Below are 18954 nucleotides of genomic sequence, written 5' to 3'. Positions count from 1 at the left end.
TAAACTGCCAGACAATCCAATCGATAGCAGCTTGCAAATCCCAACAGCACCACCGGTGGTCATTGCTAGGATTTGCAGCTAGTCCTGAAGAAGTTCTGCTGTGATGGAGCCCAAACATTAGTGTAAGGTCCCTGGTGAGGGAGGATGAGGTGATGTAATCATGTCACGTTGGACATGGCAGAGTGAGAAAAGGATAAAAAAAGGGTGGAGAATCTCGATGTTGCTCCTGCAACCACAATGGCCATGCATTGGTTTAGTAATTAAGACCTCAAATGATCCATGGATGGATGAGCTTCCTAATGCCATCTGAACACTGGTAAAAATGCATCCCACCATCTGCCATTCTCTTGCTTGGCAACCGTAAAAGCCAGTCCTAAATAGTAAATGAAAAGGGACTCACTCAAGTTTGTGAGTGCATGTAAATCTGTAGAGCAGGGTCCAATTACGTCACTATATTTTAAAGTTAAACTTGAGCATGAGGTTTCTTTGCCAGGCAATCACTGTCCAGAACAGCAACCAATGAAAACAGCAAAGGGCAAACACAATAAGATGCTTTTTCATATTCCTCATGAGTCAGGAGAAAAACTGTACCACGGAGCTCCACAGATAAATATTTGGCCCTCCGATGCCCCTGACTAGGATTTCATCCTATAGCAGTACAAAAACCAAACTGCTGGGTCTGATTTAGAGGCTGAACACCTGCTTTTCTCAACCTCATGGTTGTTTTAGGTTGACAGCATTATAAGGCCCAGCTGTTAAAATTATCCAGGCTGTCATGCTATCATTCCCAGATTGCACACCACCCATTCCTACATAGCTGCTTGGGAGTTAACATCAAGCTTTGAGTGTCTGCATGTATTGGAAAGGCTACTTTAGCTTACAATAACCCAATTAGTGTAGGTGATTAAAGGACATTTGCAGCCTGTTGTATTTGCTGTGACGTTTTAGGTGGGTATGAAATTATCATTGCAGTGGATACGTGTTTATCATTAGAATGAAACCCAAACCAAATGCAACAATTGAAAATTAAAATAAGTTCAAGGTTTAAGCGTCTGAAGAAAAAGATGTAAATGTGTAACAGATTCATTAGCACTTGAAACATTGGTAAACGTTTCAGCTTGTGACCCAAGGCTTCCTTCCTTCCTCGGACTTTATTGATCCTGAGTGTATCCAACTGAAATTGACTGTTAAAACAGAGTAACACGCTGATTTAGTGACACCTAATATAATATGGCAGAAAGGTATATGTGCACGAATGTACTCTTCTCAGCAAATCTGGGTTGGAAATGCTAGGGTGCATGTGTTCTAAATATGTAATTTATATTTTATTTTGAGTATGCTGGCTTGTGGTAACATCCCTTTTGCCTGTTATTTCTTCTGCCCTCTCTTTTTGTTCTCTTTGTTTCCAAGACAGTATTTGAAAGTGGATGTTATTCTAAAACTAACCACTGGGAGTCAGCCAGGAACATTTTCAGATTGGCTGTTTCATTAATCGTCCTCACTATTTGTGAAGGAGTGCTTGGTCTGCCCATATACCTGCTAACAACAACACTGTTAGGAATTACTTTCCTAATTCATCCCTGGAGCAATTGGAGGTGCAATCCCACATCCTGCCTTGCAGTAGCATCCTGATCTACTTTTATGTAATTTACTTATTATTGTTGATAGGTTTGCAACATTAGCATTGTAACATCTGCAGTGCCAATTAAGGAACACTGTTCCTTTAATATCTTTTTAACATGAGTGAACAGCTTAACTGGGCAAATAATGTTTGCTCCAGAATGTACTTTCATTGAGGTAGGTTGCTATTAATTTAAGTCAACTTATCTAACACATGCACATGTACTAATACTCTGATAAGACTTCAAGAGGGATACTGCAAGTTCCACATTTAACATAAAACTGCATTTCTAGTTGTGTTTTGTAATGGTTGGTTTGAGATATAGTGCTATTCAAATCATTTACTATCTTTGAGTACTGTGATTACAATTTAACAGGCTAGAAACATCATCTTAAATTATCCCTTAGTCCAGTCTATGTAACTTTCTAAACTCCATTTTGCAGCTATCAGTGAATTGACAATGCAAAATTCAAATTACCCCACGGTGACTCTTACCACTGTGTGAATTCATGTGAGTTTCAAGAGCCCTGGCATTGGGGAAGCTCTTGTTGCAATGTGGGTAAGGGCATGGTTGCTGAAGAGGACCAGCCTCTTTCTCCTCTGATAGTGAGGATGCTTCCCTTTGTCTCCCACTGCAGTAGTACATGAGGTGAGCCTGCAGGTTGCGTTCACTGCGGTACCAAATTCCACATGACTTGCATGGAAAGATATCCTCTGCAATGAAAGAATATATGTTCATTATAGTATGGGTGAAATCAGGCAATTTTTCATTCTTATAATGAGTTTGAGACGATACTAATTTTTTTTGCCTTCCTCAAAATTGAGAGACAATCAGGCCTCCATTACTTTTGTGTCCAAATTAATCAATTATTCAAATTCCATCATTTTAAACTTCTTTTAAACATATATGTGATGAATTCTGGATATAGAACAGAAAGTATAACCTTTTGTTCAGGTCTTAATTTTACCAATGTTTTGTTAAATTGCTAACTATCTAATCCTTGATCTTGGCGAGACAGTCTCCGCTTCTGTGAAACAAAAACAAAAAATTACTGGTCAGGCAGCATCCCAGGAGAAAGCAAAGAAATGAATGTCACAGTTGTTTCAAGCACGGACCATTTGTTTTGAAAGAAGGTCAACATTCAAAACTTTAATCCCTTTATTCCCTCCACAGATGCTGACTGACTTGCTGGTATTTTCTGTTCTTTTTCCAGATTTCCAGCATCCACAGCTTTTGCTTTCCAATTCTGTGGAACAGTTCAAATAGATCCTGTATTCTAAACAGACCATTACACAAAACATTTAACTTTGAAAGGGGCACAGAAGAAGCAGTTATGGATTGCTGGCCCATTATATGTTGCCTGTTTATTTTTTTTATTGCTTTCAAATGGAAGGGAAATCAGAGTGCAGTAAAGGTGGTGATAGAACTCGATACTTCTATCGCCCCAAAGCTGAAAATTTTATCCATGGTGAAAGCTGTAATTGGAAAATCAATAATTATTAGACAATTGAAATCCGATGACCCCAAAAGTAATGGTCAACTTTTTTTTCTGACCCAGCCTTTTTTTATTTTTCATCATGTGATTTAAAGGGGTAAATTCACTGTAAACATGTTTACTGTGGTTGCGAGAGATTATGTAATTTCATCAAAAGGCATTGATGAGTTTGCAAGATGCTCTCACGAAGAAAATGATGTCTTTCTACTTTCCTCAAATACTACAAGGCTGTCAAGATGACAGGATTCTGTTAAGTAGTATTGTGCGGATTTGGGGCATCATATGAGGCATAACATCCACATTTATCAAATGCTTGTATAAGGGAATATGATGCATGAGATAAATTATAATATCACAAAATGTGCTTGCTGTGGTGCAGGAGAACAGATGACACATAAGTGATTCGCATAGAATCTGGGGTTTAAGCCAGTTAACCAGCATTAATATTCCTCACGTTGTTTCATTAAAGCCAATCTGGGCTGAGGTATATCAGCTTTCCTGCCAAAAAAACAAAGTGCCATGTCTTAAAGCAATAGTCACAACATTTGTTTGGCTAACTGTAAAGAATTCATATGAGTTGGGTGGAGAAGGGAATAAATATTTTCACAAGAATGCCCTCTTTTGTGTTAGTTTATGTAAAAATCAATAAGAGTACAGAAAATGAAATATCATTTTATAATCACATTAATTCCTTTCACTACAGTTTCACACAAAGCACTTTCTGTCATATACATAATCTTTAAAAACAGATTGAAACTATTTTCTACGTGGTTACTTAAGAACAGTTATCTCATGTCAGAAACAAAAGTCAGATTCATGACTATAAAAGCGTAATTTCTAAACTTACTGTTTACAATTGCAGTAGGTAAAATGGATGCCATAGCTGCTTGCTGAGGTAGCAGCTGTATTGTGTCCAGTAGGCGGGCTGGATACATGCCCTCTGTGATGGCCATTTGGCTGACAGCTTGAAGCCTTGAGTCAAATTCCACCGCAAATGCAACCAATTCCTCACCCTCTGACAGCATTTTAGTCATTGTACACCAAAGCTGGCCCCCTAAAGAAAAGGAGAAGAAATGTTCTGTTGATTAATTACAAAATAAATAACTTTAGAAGATCCATCAAATTATTCATAAGATTGTCCCTATATTATCTAATTTCATGAAGTCTACCAATTTTGTTTTCATATTTATTGGTTTCAACTCAGACTCAGGCAGTGATAGTTAATTACTGACTGTGAATACAATTTTGTTACAAAATGAAAGGTTGTGCTCCCAGTTCCCAGTTCTGTTCTCGCCTGACAAGAACTGGACAATACAAACAATTGCGATACTCGTCCTAGAATTTGACTCAATTCAAACTCTGAGTCAGGTGGTTGAGAATTTAAATCTCATTTCAGACTTCAACATGTAATGAATTGACATTTCAGTATAGGACCAAGAAAGTACTAAATTGTCAAGAATATTGATACTGGCTGAGACATTGAAATAAACTAGTTTTTCTTTCAGGCTTTTGTGACACCTTAAATGTAGGTGTATGGGTGGTTGCGCTTCGGTGGGTCGGTGTGGACTTGTTGGGCCGAAGGGCCTGTTTCCACACTGTAATGTAATATAATATAATATAATATAAAATGTTCTTTCTTTGCCCACATTCATCTTTGAAAAACATAATGAATTACTGAATGTGAATACAATTGTGTTACAGTGTCATTGCTGTTTATGGGAGCTTGTACAGGGCACGCTAGCCTCTGTAGCAAGGCACCTGTGACCACACTAAAAAATATAACTGATTGACTGTAAAGCACTTTGGGATAATCTAAGGATGTGAATTACACTTACACAGTAAGTTACAGTTCCTAAATCTACCCCATTGGCAATTCATCAATTCACCCCAACTGTGATTCTGAATTTTCTGGCTTTGTTCTCATGAACATAACTCATTGATGCAGGTCAGATGGCAAAAAGATTACTGCCAGGGCTAACATTTCAAAAAGCTTTTTGAAAAGATTCTCCCTCTCCAGAGAGAAGCAAGGAAGGATCAGGTCTCAACTGCAATTATATTGTAATCATCATATTGGAAGAAAGGGCTATTTTTGACAGAAATAATATTCTCAGTTTATATTAAAAGGATTGGAAATTTTATCCACAAAACTGGAACTTAAACAAACAGATTGCATGTTGTAATTGTGAACAATTTAACACAAAGATAGAAAAAGCCAGATTAAAAATGGAATGGCAAAGCAACATAAATGTCTAGACTATGATTTCATGTCTGTTATAAACAAACAAAGTTGAAACTTACAAAATCTATTTCATGTAAAATCTTACAGTCACTGTAAGAAACCTTTACAGTTTGTCATTTTTGGATTGTAACACACATTTCATGAATTAATCTTATTGTATAAGAGCAAAAATTCAACACCTTCTCCAATCCCAGGTTTTCCACATGCCACACCTGAGTAATGCTTAAATGATTTAAAACTAATTGAAGGTGAAATAGTCAAAGTTTGACACTTGCCTTCTTTCCACTGATTCTCATCAGTTTTATACACATGCCTATTCTAACATGGAAATCTGAGCACAACCTAATATTGGGAGAATGGAAGCTGATTGAATAGTCTTGCCATTAGATTATATTTACGAAGAAAATACCAGCCTCTCGGTGTGAAGTGTAGAAGACAACCCCTCAACTCTTAATCTCGGATTCACTTTGATCTCAAGTTGAATACTTTGAGTTTCTTTTCATGATGAAATTAAAAAGAAAAGTGGACATATTGTAGGATTGTATTGTAGGGTTGTGGGGAAAAAAAGGAACAGGAGCTGATGTTTTGTGATCTAGCTCTATAAATAGGCTGGATTTCCTTGGTGTTGGGATTCAGAAAAAATCATGTTGTGATCCCATTTCTACACTGGAAATACTGCTTTGAATGACTTTCTATATGGGAGAGGTGGGAAATGGGCCTCCTGCACTGGCATGGTAGCCTGAATGGAAATGTAAATAGAGGTGATTGTGTCAAGACTGATCAAATGCCTGCCGGCAACTTCTACAAGTAAAATTGAAGTCTCCCTGAAGGAAACATCATCATTGACAGTGCTGAATGAACTTTGAATTGGGAGTATTCTCACTGCTGACGCAATTGCTGGCTAACATTTTGATGTGCCTGTCAAAGTCAGCACAGCACTAAGTAACATCACAGTCCATTGCATGCTTCCTTGACTTTCACTCTGCTGCCTGTGAAGGCATAGGTCTGAAAACCTATAGGCCGGGTCTCCGCACTCTCCTCTAAGTGTCTGCACATTCTGACCTGCGTAGCAATACAAAATTACACAGCAGCCCAGCTCATGGGTTACTGAAGCAGCATGCAGCTCATGAAGCAGCATGCAGCTTCAATTTTTCTGACCCTGGAGTATCACTATCCCACAGCTTCAACAGAGGAACCACTCAGCACATCCCCTCTGCAGGTCATCACTTGATCATAGAATCCCTACAGTGTAGAAGCAGGCCATTTGGCCATTGAGCCCACACTAACTCTCCAAGGAGCCTCCCAACCAGACCAAGCCCCTACATTATCCCTATGTGCATTTCCCTTGGCTAATCCATTTACCCTGCACATTCCTGCACACCATGGACAATCTAGCATGGCCAATCCACCTACCCTGCACATCTTTGGACTGTGGGAAGAAACTAGAGTACAGAGAGGAAACCCACACAGACATGGGGAAAATGTGCAAACTCCACACAGGCAGTCACCAGAGAGTGGAATCAAACCTGGATCCCTAGTGTTATGACGCAGCAGTGCTAACCACTGAGCCAATGTACCACCTACTTTGTCTCACTCCTTGTGTGCTTCTCACAGAGCTGGAATTTCGCTGCACATTATTAACATGTGCCAAACTTACAGTTGCATGGCTATGCTTAGACCACTATTGCAAACGCTCTACTGTGGTAATGAAATGAGGCCACAAACCACCTCAGTGTCATCTAAGGATGTCAATTTAATGAAATAGCACACACATGGAAAGTACACACACTGACCTGTATTTGTCAGCTAACCCAGCGGTAATGGTGAAATCCCCATTAAGATGAGTAAGAGGGACATGTGACCACAGTGTGGCAATGATTGCTGTGGGGCTGGGATGAATTCAGAGAATTCATCATGACTTATTGGTAGGAGGGGACGCATCATTTGGCTGACACCATATTTAATAAGGCAAGTATGCTGAGTACTGGAATTATCCAAACATTGAGAGGTCCAGATTTGCCTCTCATTTCTATTTTCCTATATTACTGGGGTGTTCCCACCCCTAGGAGTTGAAAAATATTCAGACAGGAGGGAATCGGTCAGGGGGGAGGGAAAGATGTGGAAGGAAGCAGGAGACAAGTGCTCTAAGCACCAGCACACCTTGCTGAATAGTATTAGAGTTAGTGACACTAAATCAGGGACACTGCTTTAGTGAAACAAACAAAAATAGTAATTGATAGAGAAACCCAGCAGACTTGGCAGTATCTGCGAAGAGAAAACAGCTGAAAGAGAGCTACTTGTTTCTGGTCTCCATCATGCACAGTTTTATTTTAGTGCATAGTCTTAGTGTGGAGTATACACCTCAGAGGACAGTTTCAGTGAGTAAGTGTCCTAAGAATCACAGTTTGGGGATCAGTACTTGAAGCAACAGCAGAAGTGTGGTTACCTGTTGGAAATCCCTGGGACATTGCAAGCTCTTGCATTGCATAAAAATGATTTCATGATTAGATAAGCAATGCTGGGGGATTCAAGCACATGAGCCCTTCCTTTGAGAGAGTGGCCATCCTCAGGAGGACCTACATAGAGCAGTGTCTGCAACATAATGTCCTGCATAGACATAACCTATGTCAGTTAAGTCAGTTCAAAGCCCATACGCTTATGTCCGGAGAGTATATAAGAAGCTACAACCCTGATTGGGTCACTGTTGCATGTGGCTACAGAGAATATCAGCTTCCTCCCAACAGACCCCATCAGATCAGCAGGAAAGCACATCAAAGAGTTCCATGCAGCTTGTGGGAACCCCGCAATCCTCAGCTTTCTCAGCGCCTCTGACAGATCGAGCCTTTGTGATCCAGATCACTCCAGAGATTAAGGCAGTGTAGTCACAGTAAGGGTCCTCGAATAAGAAGGCTGAACACTGCTGTCCTCACTGCCACTTCACCAAAGAAATGAGCAGTTGCCTTCAGCTCCTCGAAGGCAACAATGGGGCACATTGTAGCAGTCTGAGTGTCTGCAGAGCATTGGTCAACTAGATCACTGAATGAATCATTATGGTATTAGAGAATCATAGAATCCCGATAGCATGAAAACAGGCCATTAAGTCCAACAAGTCCACACCTACACTCCGAAGAGTATCCCACCCAAACTCATTCGCCTACTTTACATTTCCTCTGACTAATGCACCTAACGATACCATTCCTGAACACTATGACCAATTTAGCATGGCCAATTCACCAAATCTTTGGACTGTGGGAGGAAACTGGTGCACCCAGAGGAAACCCACGCAGACACAGGATGAATGTACAAACTCCACACAGACAGTCGCTCAAGGTTAGAGTCAAACCCAGGTCCCTGGCACTGTGAGGCAGCAGTGCTAATCACTGGATCACCATGCTGCCCTGTTATATAAGTATTTGGAAAATAAATTTTCTCACTTACTATAAATTGAATCAACTAGCTTCTGCAGTGCTTTGCAGAAAGAATGAATAAAAATTGCTTGTGTTAGAAATGGTGGTAGGGATTCCTGATGCGTGTCCTGGCAACTGTTATTTTTCCTGTCCCATCCAATATAGTCCTAAACCAGACCTTGCCATGTGATTTCATGAATGACTCTTGCTGATTTGTATGTAAGATTTTCAAGTACTTTCTCTCTGTGATTCACTTGCAGTGAAACCTGTGTGGAAAGACTATAAAATAGTAGAAACTATTATGATTATCATTACTGCTCCAGTATAATTCCCAGTTTGGCAAAAAAATTTGCAAACACCCTTGATGCCTTGGTACTTTCCTCAATACCCTTGTCTTCTCTCAGTTGAAGTTAGCAGTCAATGTAATCTGTCAATCACATCCACCTCTTTCTGCTAGATCTCATAGAATCCCTACCATACGGAATGAGGCCATTCAGCCTATCAAGTTCACACCAACCCTATGAACCGCATCCTACCCAGATCCACACTCTAAATTATATCCATATCCTGCATCTCCCATGTGGCTGACTCACCTCATCTACATATCCCTGGACACTATGGGCAATTTAGCACGGCCAATCCACTCAGCCTACAACATCTTTGAAATGTGCGAAGAAACCAGGGCAGACATGGGGAAAATGTGCAAATTTCATAGACAGTCTCCTGAGGTTGGAATAGAATCCAGGTCCTTGGCACTGCGAGGCAGCAGTGCTAACCACTAAGCCGCTGTGCTGCCTAAATTTGACCACCACAGATTTCCATTGCCAGCCACAAGCTAACTCTCAACAGTAATATCTCAAGCAGAGCTGAATGTCACATCTGGCCTGTGCCCAGCTTACATCCTTAAAAATGGATGAAGCCTTAAGCTGACAAAGCAAGGTACTCTTAATAAGGAAAACAAAGCAGACAGTAGGTGTCATGAAGCAATTAGACATGAAGATTGAGCTTAGTCCAGAGTCCAATCCACAAAGGTACACTTTTCAGCCTAATTACTAGGAAGCAGATCAGGAGATGGAAACCTCTTTCCCTTTAGCTCAAAGGGCACTAAGCCAATGTGGCTTGTTTTTCCCACACATCTAACTGAGGTCAATCACGCAGCATAAACCAAATTAAGCTTCTTATGTTTCTATTTCACAAAATGGCAGTGCACTTACCAACTGACTGAGTGAGGGACTGAATGTTTCTGCCAATTCTGCAATGGATCTTGCAGATTGAGAATAGATTTTTCTAACAAAACATCAAATTCAATATGAACTATGCTGTTCATTAGTGAAGCAAATACTGTAGTTTTTGATAAGTAACTAGAGTGTTTATCTTCTAATAATGACAGCACTTTTACGTACACTTCATTTTTTTCTCCAGAAGATTAAAATTTGGAAATGACTATTTGCAAGAATCTGGTAGAGGAGATAAGAACAAATAAGATATGTTAACACTCTGACAGAATTAGGACATTGTTGTATGGAAACCCAGGCCAATTAATTAAACCAGTCTGTTAGTTTTCAACAATGTGCAAACAAGCCTATGTAAAATCCTTCATCATTTTCAACATTTTTTTTCAAATGGAAAGTGATTGTGACAATCAACTTCTGCATCTGGTTACATTTGCAGAATGATGATATAATTACTGTGTACAAAACTCTCCTGAGGAAAATAATATATGACGACGTGATTTTAAATAATATGCTTTGTGGTAACGAAAATCAGACCAGATTAACAAGATTCATTTAAATAGAGTTAGGACACAAACAGACACTAAATTCTTTCTAAATGTGTTCTAATTATAAGCTAAGACCAAGTGTAATGCAGATGGCCTTCAAGCTATCACCTTTTCCCCATATTACAACTTGCTAAAAAAAACAATGTGCTGAATACCTGGCATTTGATGTTGGGTGCCTGATTCTCTACACCTATATCAGTGGGAGCTGGGAAAATTGAGGTGATGAAGTTCAAATTATCTTTCCATTAATATGCCTATTATGAAATTAGCATTACCTTTAAGACTTATTTATTGATAATGTAATAGTGCTAAGAGTAACTCTTTCTGAACCTCTTGGTCCAGGAAATCTAAACAAGACAAAACAGTGAGCAAGAAACTGAAGCACTTTATTATCATTTGGGATGCAAGCAAGGGCAGTTGCTCATCACTAATTGTCAATGAGAACAGTCAAGAAATATCCACATTGCTGTAGGTTTGGAATTACAACCGGACAGACTAGCTAAGTATGGCAGATTTCTTTCACTGAAGAGCCATTACCAGATCAGATGTTTTCTCACTACAGTTGAAAGTGGTTTTATGATCACTAACATTGTGAATAGTTTTAATTCCAGACTTTTTATTGATTGATTTTAAATTCCATCAAATGCCATGATGGGATTTGAACCCATTCCTCCAGGGCATTAGCATTGGCCTCATGACAATGAGTCTAGTGACATTACTGCTACTCCATTACCCATCCATAAAAATACTTTTTTAAAAATGAACATCTTTAGGCTTGTTACCAGATTAGCAGAGCTTGAGGTTGTATAAGGTCAACTTATACTGTCATTTAATGTGTTGCGGCTCAGACGGTACCAACCTTGCTCTTAGTTGGTGCTTGCTTTGTGCAAAATATACGCTTCATTAGACAAGTGACTAAATTTCAAATGTATTTTATTATGGCTAAAGAAAGCTTTTTGCCTTGCATTCATCAGGATAAATATAAGAATGCCAAATTTTGAACAATTACAACAATTTATACAATAGTAAAAGATACTGATGATAAGCTGAGGCATTGTGATTGAAAAAAACAAAGGGACCTACAGGCTCCCCAAGCTTCCAGGCAATTCAAATAAGGTGCAAGTTTTGAAAATGTCCATTATGGTTGCAGGGAACATGTTTCCACATTTGAGTACATTTATTATATGCCACTTCTACAAAGCATAAGCTTGACTGATTATCTTAAATGAGTTATTACTGACGAGTCATGGAATAATAGAGTCACAGAAATCTACAGCACAGAAAAAGGCTCATTACATTTGCATTGGTCAAAAACAACCACCTATTTTAATCCCATTTTCTAGCACTGGCCCATAGCCTAGTATGCCTTGCCATTGCAATTAAATATCTAAATCCTTCTTAACTTAGAGGGCAGCTGAGACACTTTGCTGAGGAGCATTCTGTGGGAAGTTGGCTCAGTCATCAAGACCAATCAGTGGAGTGAGGAAGAACCCAGTGTCAACAAACAGTAAGCCCCAAACATTATATTATTGTAATTTTTTCATCCTTCCCTCCTCCTCTAACTTAAAAAAAAAGAGAGGAAAGGGAGATTGAGACAGGCTGTTCGGAAGTTTGTTGCAGCCGAGAGGGTATTTGGATTGCTTGAACTGTAATTTAAGTGACCACTTAAGTGCACACTTAGGTGAATACTGGACTTCGTTGAGTAAGGCAAGCAAGGTCAGATTCTTTTATCTTTCTTAGTGTAAAAAGGCAGAGATGGCAGTTAGGGCAGTGATGTGCTCCTCCTGAGAGATGTGGGAGATCAGGGAGTAGTCTAGTATTCCTGACGACTATATCTGCAGGAAGTGTGACCAGCTGCAGTTCATTACAGAATGCATTATTTGGTTGGAGTGGAAGTTGGACACACTGAGAAGCATACAGGGGGCACAGAGTGTGACAAACACTTGTTACAGTGAGGTGGTCACACCACAGGTTCAGTTACGTCGATCGCTGACTGCCAAGTGAGGCAGGCAGGTAGTGCAGGCATCTCCTGTGGCTATTCCCCTCTCTGTCAGGCATATTGCTTTGGATACTGTTGGGGGTTAGCCTCTCAGGGGACTATAACAGCAGCAGCCAAGCCCTGTGGCACCACAGTTCGCTCAGCTATAGAGCATGGTTGAGCAAGATTCAACCGAGCGATAGTAGTAGGAAACTTGCTAGTTAGGGGCACAGACAGGCATTTCTGTGGCTGGGTTCAAGACTCCTGGATGGTATTGCATCCCTGGTGCCAAGGTCAAGGATGTCTCTGAGTAGTTGCACAAAATACTTAAGAGGAGGGTGAGCAGCTTGAGGTTATGGTGAACATAGGTAGAAAGACAGATGAGGTTTTGCGGAGTGAGTACAGTGAGTTAGGAATAAAGGTGAAAAGCAGGACTGTGAGGATAGTAGATTCTAGGTTACTGCCAGTGTCATGTGCTAGTGAGACCAAGGAAAGAAAGATAAGACAGATGAATACACCATGGTGGCTCAGTGGTTAGCCCTGCTGCTTCACAGCACCAGTGACCTGGGTTTGATTCCAGCCTCAGACGACTGTCTGTGTGGAGTTTGCACATTCTCCCCATGTTTGCATGGGTTTCCTCCCACAGTCCAATGCTAAATTGCCCATAGTGTTTAGGGAATGAGTCAGTTATGGGCATTAGTCAGGAGTAAATGTAGAGTAGTAGGCAATAGGTCTGTGTGGGTCACGCTTTAGAGGGTCGATGTGGACTTTTTGGGCCACAAAGCCTGTTTCCACACTATTGGGGTTCCATGATTCTATGAATTACCTGGTTTAGGAGCTGATTCTTGGATCATGGGGATCTGTTGTGGGGCAGGGATGACCTGTTCAACAGGGGAACTAATATCCTTGCAGTGAGTTTCAATAGTGTTACCCAGGATGGGTTAAATGAGAGTGCAGGAGGCTGGGAGCCAGAGCAGCAGGTCAGCAAGTAGAGGGATTAAGGGGAACATAGATATTAGGACCAGTAAATTAGATAGACAGAGCAGGCAGAGACAGGCAAATGGACATGATGATACTAATTAACTGAAATGTGTTTATTTCAATGCAAGGAGTATTATAGGTAAGGCAGATGAGCTTAGAACCTATACCAGTACATGGGTCAACGATGTTGTAGCCACTACAGAGACTTGTTTGTGAGAGGTACAGGACTGGCTGCTCAACGTTCCAAGGTATCATTGTTTTAGATGAGATAGAGAGGAAGGTAAAAGAGGCAAGGGAGTTGCACTACTATCAGGAAGAATGATTCATCTGTGCTCAAAGGGCACATACTGGAGCAGGTCATCCACTGAGGCAATATGGATTGAGCTTAAAAATAAGATGGGTGCAATCACTTTGATAGGATTATACTATAGGCTCCCCCAACAGCCACTGAGAGATTGAGGAACAAATGTGTAGGCAAATTATGGATAGATGCAAGAAAAACAGGGTTGTCATAGTGGATGACTTTAGTGGACTCCCTTAGACCAAGAGACGGGGCAGAATTTGTTAGGTGCATCCAAGACAGTTTCTTGAAACAGTGTGTGGATAGTCAACTAGAGGAAGGGCCAAACCGGACCTTGTACTGGTTAATGAGCCTGGCCAAATGACTGACCAATCAGTGGGAGAGCATTTTGGAAACAGTGATCACAACTCCTTTAGGTTTAAGATAGATATGAATAAGGATAAGTCAGGACCTTGTAGGAAAGTACTAAACTTGGGGAAGGCAAATTACATCAGTGTTAGGCAGGAGTTAGGGAGTATTAATTGGAATTAGCCATTATCAGGCAAGCCCACATTTGACATGGGGGAATTTGTTTCAAGACCTGATTGTAGTGGATGGTCAGCATTGAATACATTTAAGGAAGAGAGACAGATTTTTAATTAATGATGTATTGAAGGGCTCTGGAAGGCAGGCAGAAAAGTGGAGTTCAGCCTGAGATGAGATCCGAAATGATGGTATTGAACAGCAGATCGGCTTGAAGGGCTGGTTTGCTTATTTTTGCTCCAGGTTCTTAGGTTTGTCTTTCACCCAAGCACTCCATGTCCACTGCCATCCTATTCAGATGAACAATCTTCTTCCCACCCACTTCCCCTTTACTCATTAAAGTCCTGGAATACAAGCTTGTATTCTCTCCTCCAAATTATGCCATTCCTTCACAGGTCTTACCACTAACAATGTGATGCCAGTTCCAATATACTTTAGGCATAACTTCTCAACCCGATAATTTGCTCCCAGAATTGCTTCCATCAACAGCAGCACATTCGAGTTAAAGCTGTGGTTTATATTGATTTATGGCAGCAAATGCATCACTAATAATCACTAATCACTAAATGTACATCACTAATTCTTAGTATACAATGTTGATAGTAGTCATGATTTGGAGATGCTGGTGTTGGACTGGGGTGATGAAGGAGCGGCTTTGAAAGCTAGTGTGCTTCCAATTAAACCTGTTGGACTATAACCTGGTGTTGTGTGATTTTTAATGTTGATAGTGGTTTGCACTTATCTGTTAAGGACGTCATCTGCACATATGTTATTCATCCATGTGCTATTTTACCACAGTCGGCACTGTTGGAAATATGCATAATAGCAACTTCTAAAAGACAAGTTTCCTTCAAAGACTAGCAGATCATTCGCAGGATAATCGCCAAAAATATTTTCAATGCTACCTCTCAGTCAGCTGGCAGGAATTTTATGACAGTGATCAAGTGTGAATTGCTCAACAGCTCTTTTCTGCCTCCCTGTTCACCAATTCCATGAAAATTAGTGACTAATCATGCAAGAAATCATGGCCACAATATTCATTTGATCATTGGCTCTACATTCCAATCTGTCAAGTGTAAGTAAGGGCATCTTTCTGCTAGGATTATCTGCTTCTGAGAGATATTACTTATTTAAATTTTCTATCAGCAAAAAGCAGGCATTTTTAATGGTTTTGCTGGTGCCGAAGCTCAGCAATACCCTGACACACAGACACACACATACACCATCTCTCCCCTCACCACTTATAAACAAACACACTGGATCAGGATGGATGTCAGTGTTATGTCTACTAAACTCCTTTTCTGTCTGATTACAACCAAATGTTCATATAGATTTCAGTTAAATTACAGGCTGTTTTAAAAAAGGTGACATTGTAATGGGTTTTAACAATGGTTACCTAATTTGGCTGTTACCAATTTAAATAAAACTGCAATGTATGGACACAGCCTGCCCAAAATGTTGATTCCCCGGCTCCTCGGATGCTGCCTGATCTGTAGTGATTTTCCAGCACCACACTCTGGACACAGCCTGCAGCCAATTATAATGACTACCTGATGCTATTGGGTGATAACTTCACTACCCAACTGAGAACCAACCCTGGAGAGCAATGTTATCTTTCAAATATCTTCACAACTCAAGGGTATCACTTTGTGGCAATAACAGCATCTTTGGAGATCTGCACTTAGGGCAGATTTTCAAAGATAATACCTCTGGTGAGGTCCTCCAATATATATCAGATTACATTACAGATGTGAAACCCCCCCCCCCGCAATTTTCCATTCGACAGTAGTGAAGCACAGTAAATGGTGCACAGCAATCTGTGATTGCCCTATTTCATTGTTTTCAAAAATGAGTGCAGTCTTTTCAAGTCAACCCTGGTGTGCCTGGATCTCAATGTAGTTTTGTTTCTTTTGGAAGTTCCCACAAAATGATGTTCAGCACTCTGACAGAGTGAAAAGAAGCTTACTGTAACTGTATAGATTTCTGAGTTACCATCACACTGTACAGTGTGTAGCAAGTCAAACTCAAGGAGAAGCAGCACCTTCCCTTCAGAGGGAAACTGACACATTACAGTTTGAAATGTTACAAACTTGGAAAAAAGCTTTACAATACACAGGAGTTGCTTGTAGATGATATGAACAGGCTAACACTTTGGGCGCAGTTATCCTCTTCTCTGCTCAATAAAAAATGAATTAGTAGAAAATGGTGACTCTAAAATAAACAAAGTTAAAAAATCACACAACACCAGGTTATAGTCCAACAGGTTTAATTGGAAGCACACTAGCTTTCGGAGCGACGCTCCTTCATCACCTGATGAAGGAGTGACCCTCCGAAAGCTAGTGTGCTTCCAATTAAACCTGTTGGACTATAACCTGGTGTTGTATGATTTTTAACTTTGTACACCCCAGTCCAACACTGGCATCTCCAAATCATAAAATAAACAAGTTAGCACTTGCTTTAACATAGGGACAACTGGAAGTTACATGAATGTGCTAAATGTTTAACTTCAATCATCATCAACTACAGCAATCTTTAGAAAGAAAAAAAAAGACAAGATTAATGATTTTACCATGAAGGTCTACTTCTTCAATCTGAACCTCTTATCTAAGGTTTGATGCCCGTCAGGTTAAAGTCACCACCAGTCACTTCTCTCGAATGAAAGCATAACCTATATTTTTCTGGGATTGTGTTGTCGTTCATTTTCATGACAGAGCTCCCTATTGCATGACTATTTTCAGACCTGGAAATTTTATTTTCATATTTGCATTGATTCCCTGATTTCCAGAAAACTCCCAAATTAAGCTCATACAATTGACTGAAGAAATAAAGAAGGTTTGCTGCAAATTGGATGCCAGCTTCTGGTCCATCACTTTGAAAAAGGTGACATGTGATTGACAGTGTGGAGTGCGATGAGTAGAGAATAAGTTTCTTTTCAAGCTTGATTCAGCAAACTGTCAGTCACAACACAGGATCTGGATTTAAATTCCAATATTGGCCCTCAACTGAGAATTTCAGATTATTAGGTTTAAAGTATGTTTGGCCAAATAACCATATCGGAGCTTATCAAACATTCATTTACGTGATGTGCTGGTCAGGCTAACACTTATTGTTTATCCCAAATTGCCCAGAAGGTAGTTAAGAATCAATCATGTTTCTGTTGTTCATAGAGTCATAGAGACAGTAATAACACAAAGTATACCACATGTCATTTTAACTACTTCATCCACTTGTCTTGGTACCTTAAGGGACTGGTATATATGCATACTAAGATCCTTCAGATTCTTGGTGCTTCACAATGTCTTATCATTCATTATGTCTTGCCTTGTTTGTCCTGCCCAAGTACATTAGCTAACATTTTTCCAGACTGAATTCCATTTGCAACTGATCAGCCAATCTGATCAGCCCATCTACATCCTCTTGTAATCTAAGGTTAAAAGATAAAGTTTCCATTGTGTTACCAGACCATAGGGCTACTCTCTCATTAGAGAGAAATCACTGGTGATACTTTTACTTGCGAATCACCATGACTCAAGTGAAGGGAGCAGTGGAGAAGAATAGTACTTTATCCTCAGTCAGTGTAGAAATTGAGCCCAAACTATTGGTGTCACTCGGCATTGCAAACCCAGCCATCAGCTAACTGAGCTAACCAACCTTATCCTCCTCACTATTTCCAACACCACCAATCTTTGTATCATCTATCAACTTACGAATTAACCCTCAACCTTTAAGTCTAAATCATTTATGTAAATCATAAACAGCAAGGGCTCCAACACTGACCTCCATGGAACCCTAATAGACACAGACACACAGTCAAAAAATGCTCCTCAACTATCACTCTTTGCTTCTTGCCACTCAGCCAATTGTGGGGCCAATTTGTCAAATTTCACTGGATCCCATGGGCTCTGACATTTTTAATCAGTCTCCCATTTAGGACATTATCAAAATCTTCACTGAAGTCCAGATAGACTACATTAAAAGTATTGCTCTCTTCCATGTGCCTTAAAAAGATCTAATCATGTTAGTCATACATGACTTCCCCTTAAGAAAACAATGCTGACTGTTCTTGATAAATTTATAATTCTCTAAATGCAATTAAGTCCCTCAGAATTGCTTCCAATAGCTTCCCCATCAATATGGTTAGACTGACTGCTCCGTTCTTGAAGAATGGTACCACACTGGCTGTTCTCCAATCATCTGGCACATTTTCTGTTTGCACGCTCCCCAGCTATTTCCTCCCCAGTATCATTCAACAACCTGAGATACATTTCATCCAGACCATTCAACCTGCTATGTCTATGCTAATTTCTTTAATTGCATCATTGACCTCTCTGATGTCTATACCCATACCATCCCTCTCACTAGTGAACACCAACCCAAAGTTTTCATTCAGAACCCTACCTACATCTTCTGGCTCCAAGCACAAATTACTGCTGTGGTCCTTATTATACCTGTAAAACAACTTAGGATTTTCCTTTATTTTACCTACCAGTATCCTTTTATAGTCGAAAAGTATGGTGCTAGAAAAGCACAGCAGGTCAGGTAGCATCCAAGGACCTTTCCTCATCTCCTTTTTAAGTTCTGTACTGCATATTCTATTGATATCTTGCATATCCTTCAGGGCATTTGCTG

At 40.0% G+C, this 18954-nt stretch overlaps 1 protein-coding gene across 3 annotated transcripts in view; it reads right to left on the bottom strand.

Moving 5' to 3' along the window:
- zfpm2a (zinc finger protein, FOG family member 2a) overlaps positions 1 to 18954 on the bottom strand; it is a 937618-nt gene that overhangs the window by 6189 nt on the left and 912475 nt on the right. For 2 of the 3 annotated variants that reach the window (XM_072570601.1, XM_072570602.1), the window contains 2 exons: positions 3965 to 4171; positions 2117 to 2335 (listed from right to left, as the gene is read on the bottom strand). In XM_072570601.1, coding sequence (XP_072426702.1) covers positions 2117 to 2335; positions 3965 to 4171 — 426 coding nt within the window. The remainder of the gene's footprint in view (positions 1 to 2116; positions 2336 to 3964; positions 4172 to 18954) is intronic. The other variant, XM_072570603.1, reaches the window with a different exon arrangement.

Source organism: Chiloscyllium punctatum, chromosome 5 (genome assembly GCF_047496795.1).
Source record: "Chiloscyllium punctatum isolate Juve2018m chromosome 5, sChiPun1.3, whole genome shotgun sequence".
Lineage (NCBI taxonomy): Eukaryota > Metazoa > Chordata > Chondrichthyes > Orectolobiformes > Hemiscylliidae > Chiloscyllium > Chiloscyllium punctatum.
The sequence above is the reverse complement of the archived record's forward strand: the minus strand, read 5'-3'. Positions and strand labels throughout refer to the sequence as shown.